At 47.7% G+C, this 14361-nt stretch overlaps 1 protein-coding gene across 2 annotated transcripts in view; it reads left to right on the plus strand.

The window, feature by feature from the left end:
• Positions 1 to 12026, plus strand: part of TMEM67 (transmembrane protein 67) — a 1133211-nt gene extending 1121185 nt beyond the window's left edge. For both annotated transcript variants that reach the window (XM_086965990.1, XM_086965991.1), the window contains one exon: positions 11776 to 12026. In XM_086965990.1, the coding sequence (XP_086822116.1) occupies positions 11776 to 11856 (81 nt within the window). In that variant the 3' untranslated portion in view covers positions 11857 to 12026. The remainder of the gene's footprint in view (positions 1 to 11775) is intronic.
• The last annotated feature ends 2335 nt before the right edge of the window (positions 12027 to 14361 follow it).

Here is a 14361-nt window from a genome sequence, read left to right on the forward strand (position 1 = left end):
TCATTCTACTAGAGCAAGGTCTGCTACATCTGCTTTGTCTAGGGGTGTGCCTGTAGAGGACATTTGTAGAGCGGCAACTTGGGCCTCCCTCCACACTTTTGCGAAGCATTACTGCTTAGATTCCGAAATGAGGAGGGACGGACACTTTGCACGTCTGTCTTCCAGGATTTTCTGGTATAGTAGAGTGGACACCCTCCTCCAGGAGTGGGGACTGCTGTGGGACTCTATTCACAAGGTGAGGAATCCACTGGCAGATGTATCCATCAGACGAACAAGTTACTTACCTTTGGTAACGCTTTTTCTGGTGGATACAGTATCTGCCTGTGGATTCCTCCCTGGCCCTCCTGCCTCCCCGTTATCCACTCTTCTATACCTGTATTAGTGTCATTGTTTTTATGTAAATATTTTATTGTCAAAGGAAATGTGTTATTATAATTGCTTTCCTGCATTGACTACACACTATGTGTGTTATTTTGATTATTTGGTACTGTGTACATTGTGTGTATATCTACTGTTGTCAGTCCGTCCGTGTGCCTCGAAGGCACGGAAAAAAGGGCGGAACTGATGTCATCACGCCAATGGACTCCTATTATGGAGTCAGGGACATCAGCGGAGCCGCGTGCACGAAGCCGTGCGTTCTGTGGCTTCGTCCCAGTCGGCGTGAAGAGCTACAGAAGAATTTCAGAATGTTGCTGACGCAAGGGGATATTCACAAGGTGAGGAATCCACAGGCAGATACTGTATCCACCAGAAAAAGCGTTACCGAAGGTAAGTAACTTGTTCGATTGATTGATTGATTGACTGCAAGCTCATTCCACCTGTTCCAAAGCTGCTACCACTGTGTTGGTACTTAGAGTTCCTGTCCTGGACATCTGCCAGGCATCACTCCATACGCTCAAAAAGTACTACTGTCTGGACAACATGTTTCGCTAAGATGGGCATTTCACCTGATTGGCCCTACAGGACTTTCTGGTTTGAGTCCATTCACGGGCCCACCTCAAAATAGCTACTGCTTGGTTATCTATTCAAAAGGTGAGGAATCTACGGCTAGAAGTCTCTATGAGAAGAACGAGTTGCTTACCTTCGGTAAAGCTCTTTCTGGTAGAGAATCTATCTAGCTGCAGATTCCTCACTGACCCTGTGGGACTTTATGTACATGTATTTATATAGCGCAAATCACCGACCCGGTATCTAAGCGCTTGCTTAGGGAACCCGTCCTGGTATTCCCCTGTGAGATAACCCCGGCAGGGTATCCACAAGGTGAAAGCCAGGCATCCCACCGCGAGGGGCCGTTGTGGAGATTAAGCAAGCTATTGCCCAGAGTCGCAGAGTGTGAACCCATGAATCGAGTAGGCACCGGAGCGAGAATTGTCGAGTCCGTGGAATTTTTGAGCCCAAGACCCGCCGAGACGGGGAATTGAACCCTGATCCCGGGCTGACATCTGCTTCCAGGTCTGCCTCCTCTAACCAGTGAGCCACACTTCTCCACGAGCTTCTATGAGCTCTGACGTGACTTACCTTTGGAAGAAGGCTTCTTATTCTTTTTGTTTCTTGTGTCTGCTCTCGGAGTGTGACATTGGTGACTTCGAGTGGGCCCATGAACAACATTGGCCCTTTGGTCCCCCTCCAGCCCTGACCACAGTAGTGACTAATGCCTCCACTCTGGGGTGAGGAGCCCATTTGGTGACCAGAGGCTTCCGGTCTGCGGAGGAGCAGGTGCTTCATATCAACCTGCTAGAGCTTTGTTATTGGCTGGCACTCAAGGCCTTCCTCCCCTTCATTTACGGTTGGTCAGATCTTGACAGACAATATGACTGTGATGTTGTATTTAAACATACAAGGGAAACTGTTATCTCAACTCCCTTGTCATGAGGTGTTGATACCAGGCAGCTTGAAAATCATCAAAGTAGATATCCCAGAAATCTCTCTGGAGGAGTCTCTCAATGCTGGGGGACCATTGTGGATCATGGAAGAGGATGGAGCGTCCTTCATACCATTCTTGGGCATACCATCAAGGGATATGGCTGACAGCCGGTGACGAAGCGGGGTCTCTGACTGTCAGAACTGACAGCTTGAACCTGCATTATTTTGCTGATAAAGCTGCAGCTTGCAAATCAGCAGTGCAGATGTCCGAGAAATCTCTCTGGAGAGGTCTTTCAATGCTTGGGGACCATCGTGGAGCATGGAAGAGGATGAAGTGTCTTTAATACCATTCTTGGGTACACCATTAAGGGATATGGTAAACAGCCACTCGCCTGCTGGCGTCTGAGAATGTCATAGCTGACAGCCTGAGCTAGCATTATCTTGCCAATCATGAGTGGAAGTCTTCTACCGGATATTGACCTGGATATCTTTGCTCTATAGGGCACTCATTTGGATTACTTTGCCTCCTCAAAAAATGCTCAGTGCCAGCAGATCTGCGCACTCCAATATCCATTGAGGAGAGCCTTGTGTGACGCTTTTCAGTTGAGGTTGAACTTTCCACTTTGCTATGCGTTCTCCCAATCCACCCCCCCCCTCCACCAATACTCTAGAATCTTTGACTTTTGAGGACTATTTATCAAGACTGATCCTAGCCATTCTTATCATCCCAGATTTGCTCAGAAGGATGTGTGGTCTGCAAACCTTGTTCTTCCGGTTTCCCCTGCTTTGACTGCCTATGAGAGCAGATCTTCTTTCCCTGTCTGAAACGATGGTTCTGCACCCCAGTCGTCAGAGCTTCTACCTTCCTGCCTGGTGACGGAGCAGGGACATTTAAGCTCATTTCAGCTGCCTCCTGAGGTGGTGGATGTCCTCTTGTCTACTCGTAGTCCTTCGACAAAACTGCCTACTCTAGGATGTGGAATATCTTCGTTTTATAGTGCACATACATCAACCTTGATTACTTACAGGCCTGGTTGACAGATATGTTCAAGTTTACCCTCTCTTTAGCTCAGAGAGGTTGTGCAGTGGGTACCGTCGAGGGTAATTTTTCTGCGTGTTTGCTGTTCCTCTTTCTCCTAGACCAGCCTTCCCTGTTTAAATGCCCGATTATGATTGTTTCTTAAGAAATGGACTTATCTGTTCCCATTGTATTCTTTTATCATGCCCTAATGGGATCTTAACTTTACTGTTACCTTTTGAGTGGAGTCTCAGTTCAAGACCCTTCACAGTTGCTAGTTGCATTTATTGACCATAAAAATGTCCTTTCTGATTGTCATTATGTCGGCGAGATGGGTCAGTGAGCTACAATCGCTGAGTGTCCATCTGCCAAACACATCCTTTTTTGCAGTCAAACTTGTGCTGCGAACCTAGAGCTTCTTTTTTTGTTTCATTCCTTTCACCTGGGTCAGTTATCACCCTGCTATCATTTTATTCACCACATATCCCCCAAAGAATGAGCAACCGTTGTATAGCTTGGATCCCAGGAGGGAGGTCAGTGTTTACATTGACCACAAAAGTCTTCAAAGTAGACAATCAGCTCTTTTTGGGTTGTTGTGGCAGTGAGAATGGCAAAGCAGCCCAGACGTGGAGCTTCCTGTTGGATTCTTTCAGTGTCAGAGCTGCGCTTGTACCCATACCAGCTTCGAAAGCTTTAAAGTTTCCAGATCCAGTCAGACACCTAGGATTATTCAACTAATGAGGAATCTGCTGGTAGATAGAGTACCCACCGGAAAGATAGTTACCAAAGGTAAGTTAATGTTCAAGGCATGGCAGCTGTAGATATCACATGCTGTGCATGCTCCTGCCATCTAGTGGTGGACCCAGATGTGTGTATGTTTTTTTTCTTCTAAGAAGTCTTTTGAATCACAAGGTATAGTGACACCTCCTGTTGCTGATAATGAGCATGGGCATCCGCTCCATTGTTAGATTGTTTTCCTTCAACCTTCGAACTTGTGCTCTCGTGCTCCGATTTGACACCATCGCAGTGTTCTTTTCCGGTTTACCTTTGTCGGTATTGTATTTTGATTGCATCTCCCTTACTCTCTGTCTTGAGTAAACATTTGATTACTTCCTTGAGCGGGGTCTGGGTTAACCGCAGCCCCTTGTGGGATTCACCCTTCGGGTCTACTCCAGTCTCTTGTTCAGGCTCTCCACCTTTGACTCGACGGTGAGCAAATGGACACCATTCCGATATTGTCCTCACTGCCATGTGAAATATCCTCTGACTTTCCTCCATCAGTTCTGTAATTTGTGCCTGTTGCTCGATCATAAAAAAAGCTCCCTGCCGCTCGTTCCATTCCAAGAACACTCTTTGCAACCATTGGGCATGCTGTCTCAAGATATGATACAGGAGAGACGACGACACCCCAGACCTCTTCGGTCCTAAGGACATTGATGGGGCACATCATTCACGACTGTCAGCTGCTTATGAAGAGGCTTTCTTCCCCAAGGAAAGCTCTGGCTCCGATCTGGAAATCGAAGATATTCCACCAGCCCAGCAGTTCATGAATATGGTACCCCTTCCCCTTTGACACTGCTCTCAGTCCGAGCAGCCCTCTGCCAAAGGGCACACAGCCACTCTGGAGCTCCAGAGATAGGCCTTCGGACCACCACTTCCTCCAGGCCCTGGTCTGCACTGACAAACCACTTAGGACACTTCGCTCAACTCTGGTTCTGTGCCGAAGAAACCTTTGAAACCGGCCCGCCAGCTACTCTGACACTGTCACCAAGCCGACCCTCTGTGCTCACCTTATTCTGCCTAGGTGCTGCCCACAATCTTGGAGCCGAAACCACCTTCAGAGCCGAAGGCTTTGGTATCCACCAGCAGGATTGACATCTGCACTTGCGCAATCAAAGCAATGCTCCTCAGACTGCAGGAGGAGATCGATGCAAGACAGAAACAACTGGTAATCTACCCCTATATTGTCTGGACCCTTGCCTGCCCTTCAGGGTCTGCTGCTGTTACACCCTTGAAATGGCAGCTGTTCTTCAAGGAGGCCCTGGACATTATGATTCTATCAAAGCAGCCCAAAAAGACAGATAAGGCTTCCAGCTCCTTACCCCACGCTTAACCATCCCCTCACCCTCTTCCTCAACCATGCCCCCTCACCCTCTTACTCAGCCTTCACCTTCCCCGCCTGCTTCTCCAGGGGACCCCCTTGACATCACACCTCACAGGTCCCCTCACTATGACATGGGGGAGGGGATGACACATTTGACACCCCTAAGCAGGTTGATCTCTGGGACTCCTACGATGCAGACCCTCTGGAGGACACAGACCCTGACCTGTACCATCCCCTCCAGGCAATTCCATATCCTATCAGAAACTCATTGGTAGGGTTGCCTTAGAGTAACCTACATACAGAGCCCTTAGAAGAGTACTTTTTTAAACTCTCTCTTCCACTCACCGCTCTACTCCGTACCACCCCATGCTTAAGGGCATGCTACGCCAGACATCTTCAAGGCCCTCTCCAAGCCAGGATCATAACACCTATGGTGGATACAAAATATAAAGGCCCCCCCATCTCCTGACCCCATTTATTTTTGTGGCGAGGTCCTGCCCGACTCTCTGGTGGTCACTACTGCTGCTCGTAAGCGAGCCAACTCCTAGATCAGCGGAGATGCCCCACCAGCTGAGAAGGAGAGTAAGTGCCTAGATGTGGTGGGCAAAATCTTTTAAGATATGATCAAACCCACTGGGACGAGATGGAGGAGCTCCTTCAATTCCTCCTACAGAAGCACAGAAAGAGCAGATATGAAATAGTCTCTGAGGGTAAGCACATATCAAACACTACTATTCGCTGTTCTCTAGATGCTGCAGAAACCCTCGCCTGGAGGGTTCGGGTTGGTTGAACATGCCTTTTAGTGGTCAGCATCGCTTTGTCCCACAGGTGGACCAAATGTTAGAAAAGACCAAGAAATATAGAGACAGCTGAGACAATGCGCACACTTCAGACGCCTTCTCCCCATGGCTGCTTTCACCGCACACCCTACTGTGGAGGCTCGAAGACCACCTCCCCCAAAGACTCCATGTACTTCCAGCGCACCCAGAGCTTCCCTTCGGTGTAAACACTGAACCTTGTCTGTTCACCAAGTGGCTTGTGGTGGTAGCCAAACACCTGTGTAGACAGGGTGTCCACATCTTCCCTTACCCGGGCTGCCACCCACCACCATCGCCACAAACACATTCAGGTCACAATAGACCTTCACGAGTTATGGTTTACCATCAATGCCATAAAATCCCACCTCCAACCCCTCATGGCCCAAACCCTATCTGAGGGCTACTTTCAACTCAGAGGTTGGCTTGACCTATCTGAACCCTGAGAAGATTCAGTTCTTTCAGGCACTGCTCCCTCTTTTCCAACCAGATCAACTGGTCACGGTCAGAACAGCCATGTACCTTCTAGGCATGATGGTCTCCTGCATTGCTGTAGTACTCCATGCCAGGTTACACAGGCATCCATTACAGGAATTCATAGTGCAACAGTGATCTCAGGTGGAGGGTCATTGCGACGATCTAGTGTTGATCAGCCGCCACACTTGTCGCTCTCTGCAGTGGTGGAACACTAACAACATGTTGCAGAGGTGGCCTTTCCTCCACCCATTTCCGCAGAGAACTGTTACTACGGACGCTTCCCTTATGGCATGGGTACTCACAAACTTTCTCTCAGGGGCCAAATTTTCAGCGTGGTTTATGGCCGAGGGCCACACCGGTGGGCGCGGGGTCAGTGAGAGAGGGGGGCAGGGCTAGAAAGAACAAAAAAACCTTTGACCATGAGGTTGAACACAGGCCCCTGCAGGGGACGCTTTTTTCCACTGAGCCACCAGACCAAACATACACACATCTCTCCCACTTGCTCTCTCCCTCCCTCCCTCCCTCCCTCCCTCCCTCCCTCCCTCCCTCCCTCCCTCCCTCTCTCTATCTCTCACTCCCTCTCTCTGTCTCCATCCCTCACTCTCTCTGTCTCTCTCTCTGTCTCCCTTCTTCTCTCTCTCTCCCTCTCTCTCTCTCTGTCTCCCTCTGTCTCCCTCCCTCTGTCTCCCTCCCTCTCTGTCTCCCTCCCTCTGTCTCCCTCCCTCTGTCTCCCTCCCTCTGTCTCCCTCCCTCTGTCTGTCTCCCTCCCTCTCTGTCTCCCTCCCTCTCTGTCTCCCTCCCTCTCTGTCTCCCTCCCTCTCTGTCTCCCTCCCTCTCTGTCTCCCTCCCTCTCTGTCTCCCTCCCTCTCTGTCTCCCTCCCTCTCTGTCTCCCTCCCTCTCTGTCTCCCTCCCTCTCTGTCTCCCTCCCTCTCTGTCTCCCTCCCTCTCTGTCTCCCTCTCTCTGTCTCCCTCTCTCTGTCTCCCTCTCTCTGTCTTCCTCCCTCTGTCTCCCTCTGCCTGTCGCCCTCCTCCATCTCTCTCCCTCCCTCCCTCTCTCTTCTCTCTCTCTCTCTCTCTCTCCCTCCTTCTCTCTCTCCTTCTCTCTCCCTCTCTCTCCCTCTCTCTCTCCCTCCCTCCGTCTCCCTATCTCTCCCTCCCTCTCTCTGTCTCTCTCCCTTGTCTCCCTCCTTCTCTCTCCTTCTCTCTCTCCCTCCCTCTCTCTGTCTCCCTCTGTCTGTCTCCCTCTGCCTGTCACCCTCCTTCCTCTGTCTCCCTATGTCTGTTGCCCTCCTCCCTATGTCTGTCTCTCTCCCTCTGTCTGCCTCCCTCTGTCTGTCTCCCTCTCTGTCTCCCTGTCTCCCTCTCTGTCTGTCTCCCTCCCTCTGTCTGTCTCTGTCTCCCTCCCTGTGTCTCCCTCCATCAGTTTCCCCCTCTCTCTCTATCTCCCTCTGTCTGACTGTCTCCCTCCCTCTGTCTGTCTCCCTCCCTCTGTCTGTCTCCCTCCCTCTGTCTGTCTCCCTACCTCTGTCTGTCTCTGTCTCCCTCTCTGTTTCCCTCCCTGTATCTCCCTCCATCTGTCTCCCCCTCCCTCTGTCTCCCTCTCTCTCTGGCTCCCTCTCTCTATCTCCACCTGTCTGTCTCCTTCCCTCTGTCTGTCTCCCTCCCTCTGTCCCCCTCCCTCTGTCTCCCTCACTTTGTCTGTCTCTGTCTCACTCCCTCTGTCTCCCTCCCTCTATCTCCTTTTGTCTGTCTCCCTCAGTCTCTCCCCTCTCTGTTTCCCTCTGCCTCCCCCTGACTACCTCCCTCTGCTTCCCCTGTCTCCCTCTTTCTGTCTCCCTCACTCACTCTCTATCTCCCACGCTCTGTTTCCCTCCCTCCCTCAGCCTCCCTCTCCGTCTCCCTATCTCTGTCTAGGTGAGGTGTAATAATTCTATTAGAAATATCTCGAAATGCAAGAGCTCTTTGCTGCACACATCACACCACCTTCCCCAAATCTGCAGCACGTATTAATGACACCCTAATGTAGTGGGTGCACGAGTGCTGGCTGGACCGCCGTGGCAGAGATCCGGTGTAATCCGGAGGGCAGAGATTCCAAGTAAGGGTGGGTCGACTCAGTTTTTCATCCCTTCAGTGTTGATAAAACAAATGCTACTCGGGGGAGCACAAGCTACGCAGAGTGATCTTTCAATCATGGGGTTTGTCTCTGAGTCCTGGTCACTGTAATTGTGCAACAATTCCCAGATTACAAGAGAGCAGAGAAAGCAGCGAAGTGGGAGGACTGCTTCCCGCAACCGCAGGGATGGCCCCTGAGTCACAGAGCAAAAGGGTCTCCTGGTCAAATGCTTCCCAAGGCCCGGCTCCAGCCATGCGCTGGGTGTAAAGTGAAGCTTTGGACACTGTTATGAACAGTAGGTTGTGAAAGACAGCCCTGCTGTTAGCCAGGGGCAAGCAAGCTTATGTATGTGACCACCAGAAACCTGCAGGAAATATATGTGCCACATACAGGCGCGTTGAGTTCAAAGAACTTCGCCTCCTCACCCCAAACCCCCCCCCTCCCTCCTTGTGTGTGTCGTGTCAGCTTCACGGGTGCACACACAGCAGCACTCAAGCACTTCAAAGTTCTTTAAAATACCTGCTTGTTAATGAAGCATTGCTGTATTTCACCTCTTCCTAGAGCCCATGCAGCTCCACTCTGACTATCTTTAATCGCCCGGCCCCCATAGAGCAGCAACCAGCAGTGTTTGCTGACACTCTTTACATTTTTTTTTAAAACAGGTACGATGTTTGCAAGGTCTGCGGAACGCCAAGGAAGGCTTGCCGGGCCGCTGGCGGCTCACGGCCGTACTATGAGTACCCGTGCCTTACGGGATGGGTTGCGCATTTATAGGACCCCACTGTCCAAGACCAATGGGCGCCCTGACACAATGGGCCTCTATATCAACTACTTGGAACTCCTAGACGTTCACCTGATGTTTTCCTCCCTCACCTGATAGGCAAGGTTGTTCTTGTCTGGACGGACAATATGACAGCCGCGTTTTACCTAAAGAGACAGGGGGGTACACTATCCCCGCAGCTATCCCAGAGCATTTGTCAGTGGCCTCTCTGCCACAAAATCCATTCACTAGCGGATTACCTTCCAGGGATGGACAACGACTTGCTGACCTCCTCAGCAGGATATGGCAAGAAGTCCACGAATGGGAAGTCCACCCGCAAGTCTTCCTCTGCTACTTATAATAATAATAATCCACATTTGTAAAGCGCGAACAATCACCCGTAAGGTTCTCTAGGCGCTGGGGGCTGTCGGGAAGATTAAGCAAGCTATTGTCCAGAGTCACATGGTGCTGGGCTAATCTGCCGCCGGCACCAGGGATCGAACTGTGATCCCCAGATTCCAAAATCAGTCGACCTGCCCGTGGCGCCACACCTCTTCCTTCCAGAAATGGGGCTTTCCGCAAATAGACCTGTTTGGAACAGCAGAAAACGCTAAATGCCCAATCTTCGCCTCCAGGGTCCCACACCCACAGTACAGCAATAATGTGCTCTGGATGAACTGGTTAGGCATATTTGCTTATTCTTTTCTGTCTCTCCTTCTTCTTCTGTTTATGGTTCAGAGGCTTTGGTAGACTTCCCTCACTCTACTCCTCGTGGCTCCCACATGGGCCCACCAGCTCTGGTTCACAACTCTGCTTGAACTCTTTTCGGTTCTGAACGAGAGGATCCCCAATTGGCCAAACCTTCTCACCCAGAACCATGGAGTAAACAGGCACCCAGATCCCGGGTCTTTCTACCGTGCGATCTGGCTCCTGAGGTCATAGAATTTTGGTACCTTAGTTTCCACCTGAATGCATGAGAATTCTGAAGGACGTGCACAGACCTACCACCCGGGCCTGCCAAGCACGGCAAGTTGAAGGATTTTGTGTACGCTGCGTTCACTCAAAAGATATCAATAATTTTAAAGACACAGTGCAGGACATTGTTTGCTATTTACTTCACTTGCAGGTTTCTGTTCTATCCTTCACCTCCATACAACTACACCTGGTCGCAGTGGCTCTCTACCTCCAAAATAGACAGGATTCCGGTCATTAAAACCTTCATGGAGGTTCTCAAAAGGGTAATTCCTCCTTGGGTCCCACCAGCCCCGTCATGGAATCTCTACCTTGTACTCACAAGACTCATGGACCCTAAGTTTGAGTCTTTCCACTCCTGCCCTCTTCAGTTCCACTCTTGGAAGGTGCAATTCTGGTTGATATCACTTCACTCAGGCTTGTCAGTGAGCTACAGATATTAACCCTGGAAGAACCCTTTTTCCAAGTTCAAAGGAATAGCGTTGTCCTTCGCACCAACCCCCAAATCCTCCCTAAGGAGATGTCTCACTTCCACTTTAACCAGTCCAGTGAACTTCCTGTGTTTTTCCTGCAACCTGATTTAGTTGCGAAACGGGCTCTCCATAATTTGGATGTTAAACAAGCCCTCATGTACTACTTTGACAGGACCAAACCATTTAGGTAAACACAACAAATCTTTGTTGCTTTCTCCAAACACCATAAAGGGAAGGTCTAAATCAGGCATTGCCAGATGGATCGTTAGAAACCACACGCTCTATATTCTGGTTAAAAAAAACAGGGTGGAGAATGAGGAGTTTAGTCTGGTATGCAAGGTAAGTATAATATTGAAAAACATACTTAGTGTGGTTTCTGTTAAGTGTGTGTATGTCTTGTCTGTCATTTTTTATCCACAGGACACTGAGTTAGTGGTTAAATACATGATGATGGCTAATTATACATCATTCACATTGTGGTACACTTTTCTTACAGGTGACAAGTGTTTGCGCAGAAGGAAGCGCATGTAATTAATTGTGCTTTCTTTTTCCAGAATAATATGTAGAATACCAAAAGGGTATTGTATACATTGCATGATTACTTGCATGCTCACTTACTTGTACATAACACTAATTTCACTTTAGCAATATAATTTTCGTTAACATAGTGAGAATAGAAAGGATCAGTTATAGTCCTGACGAAGAAGCCCCAGAGCTTCGAAACATGTTGACTTGATTAGGAGTATCCGCACATTAACGCAGGACATCTCTGACCCACTGCTTTTAATAGGACCAGCTCCAGGGAATATTTAAAGTTTTTAGTCCACAGGGGGGCGAGGTCATTTTTAATCTCCCTTTTTCACTCACCCTTGACCCTTCTTCTCACAAACTCCTACACCACACATAGTACTGAGGATCAGTGCTCCCACGTAGTCGTAGGACGCCCCGTCCCGCAGCGGGACGGGAAGACCCCCATTTTGAAGCATGACACCAAGTGCTCTTTTGGTGTGTGAGGCGAATTTAAGCAAACACTGTGTGCTTCCAACCAATGTAGGAGACACGCTCTAACCAGTGAGAGAACTTCCACTGAAAGAAACCCATCTACAGGTGGATCCTTGTGTTTTATATTAATATCATATGGCACGAGTAACAACCTTTCATTTTATTCTTTCCTTTTAGATGTTTCGCTTCATTCGAAATACACTGGGGCAGAGGAATCTAGCAGCTAAAACATTGGTGGATGAAAGATTTCTAATTTAATGCACTGCACACATGAAATGAAAGGAAATATCTCAGTGAAAACGATGAGAATGTTTTGTACATATTGTTTCAGGTCTATATGTAATCTTTTATACTGTAAATTAGACGAAAGTTTTTTGTATATTTTGCTAATATTTTTAGTCAGGTGGTAAACAGAGTATACTTGAAAACTCATTCTGTCATCTTGTTTTTCTTATCATAATAGGGAAATATTTGGGGTAGGTTTAAAACTGAATTCCAAGAGTATTGCTGTGCAAGCCCACCTAGGAAATAAGGGTGATGCCTTTCAACTGTCGTAGTTCAGGGGTCTGCCAGTCGATACACGTCATCGCCCAGTGCAGCACCTGGATAAAGACTAAAGGGATGGTTTATTTACATGTGCTGCTATGAGACAAAGCCTGTGTAGTTTCCAAGGTCATTTCGGAAAAGAGAATTATGCTCAGTTCATTCCTGTCCTTCCCAGCTATTACAGGGCTGGAAATAACTATGTCACACATTCCATCTGCCCAAGAAAAATCTAAAGCACAACATTTACATATGTAGTGTGTCATTGGCAGGCTTCAGTACCTCTAATTATCCCTTCATTGCGAACTAGTATTTTAGATATGGTAAGGCAAAGTGATGTACAAAGGAAGCATACCCTGCTCTTTGGAGACTGGAAACGATCCGGATATATTCAGCTCCAAGTGTCGAGCTCTTCAGTTATTGTTTTACCACTACTTAGACTTAGACACTTGGATTTAATGAACCTTTGCCTTCGCTTTTACGTTATGAGCTTTTGACAGGTTAAGGAACGCCAGGCATGCGCATTTCTGTCCCCCACGTGCACTTATTGCTGTTATCTTTTTTCGTTGCTCTCCAAGTATTCATTCAATCCTACGAGGGATGAAGAGAACCCATTGAGAAATAAGAGACCTCATTCTCTTGCAGAATAACGTAGCCTTCATAATTTAATGCTGTATGTAATCTCAATGCATGTCAATGCTCTACTCCTTAAAACACAATTAATTTTATATTAACATCTGGAAAATAAAGATTCTTGCCCTGAAAGAAATTATCTACTGAATTTTGAAAATAATGCAAATGCAAGTCAGTCAAATAGCCCCAGCTTGCATTCCTCACTTTAACTGCCCTTTCCATGCCAGAATCATGGCCTGGAAGACTCTCCTATGTTGGAGTGCTGCGCAGAATGCTGTCAGCAAGATTCCTTTAAAAAAGCAGAATATTTGCCAAGTTGTGCTTATGAAGGAGATGCGCAAGTATATGGCCCGCACTTGGTTGTAAGGTACAACTATTCATGACTAGATTTGTTCCTCTGTGTTATGCGCAAAAGTGCTAGATCTGTCATTCAGGAGGTGAACAGGAAATACTTCAAAAAGAGCATGAAAGTAACAGATTCTTATAGACTTCCGTGTGCACCTAAGATTTCATTGCACGTGCAGTTTGTGTCCATTCACAACGCTTTCACCTGTTGACATCAACACCGTTCTTCACTGTTCTTCCCTGCCTTAGCTCTTCTTTTATCATCCCATTCGTGCGGTGGAGTCCGACAGCATAAAGCCACCTATCTACCAAATCTAGCTCAGTGCCTACCTGCTAGGGAGCAGCAGATGAATAAGCCCTGCCCATTGTCATACACCAAGGAGGTGAAAGCTTAAGTGGTCAAAGGAGAAACAAGCATGATAAGCCCTTCCGTGAGTAGAGGATGCTTCCTAATCCAAAGAGATGTGCAATGTTATAACTTCAAAACGTCATGATTATGGCTCAAAACCTTCAATCAACGTAGGGAAGGACTTTACCGTTGTCTTCAGACATTTATGTTGCATAGCATTCCCAGTTAGAGAAATGTCAATTCTGACTCATTGCATAATCTGTTAAAAGCATGTGGATGTAGGTCTATACTTGGACTGGGTCTGTCAGATCTGAAATGAAGGCAGATGTTATGGTCCATCTAAAAGACCTGCACACTGTGCACAGTTTTAATTTAATCTTTTTACATCTTCTCTTTTCTAACGTTGCTCTCTGAAATTCATCAATGCTTTATGGACTTTCTGCATGTAAATGCTCCCTTTTCACAGCTGTTAGTGATTTTCTAAACATTCAGTATTTGGGGCTTACTGCTTCCTCATAAGCTGTTACTCTGTGTCTTTTGGACAAGATAAGTTGGAAAATCATGGCTCCACAATACTTTTTCTATATTTTGACCGGATGCTATTGCCCCAATATTTCAAAAATAGGATTGATTCTCTGTTGGACTACTAGAAGTGTATCTTCAACTGTATTCTTTAGCTGTAGTGTTGATTGACAAAGACAATCTCCTAGCAAGGGAACTCTTTGTGTACCGTAACACTAGAGCCTGCCTGTCACGTAGGCTTCTTCTGATGGTCTGGTAACCTGTGGTCAATTATAGGTATATATTTGAACGCTTTCAATGTCTAAGGCTTGCAAAGACCTTGTCCTCTTTGAGCTATTAAGAACATGATAGAAATGAAATACCCAGCAAAA

The sequence above is a fragment of the Lissotriton vulgaris genome, chromosome 4_1 (assembly GCF_964263255.1).
Source record: "Lissotriton vulgaris chromosome 4_1, aLisVul1.2, whole genome shotgun sequence".
In the NCBI taxonomy this organism is placed as follows: Eukaryota; Metazoa; Chordata; class Amphibia; order Caudata; family Salamandridae; genus Lissotriton; species Lissotriton vulgaris.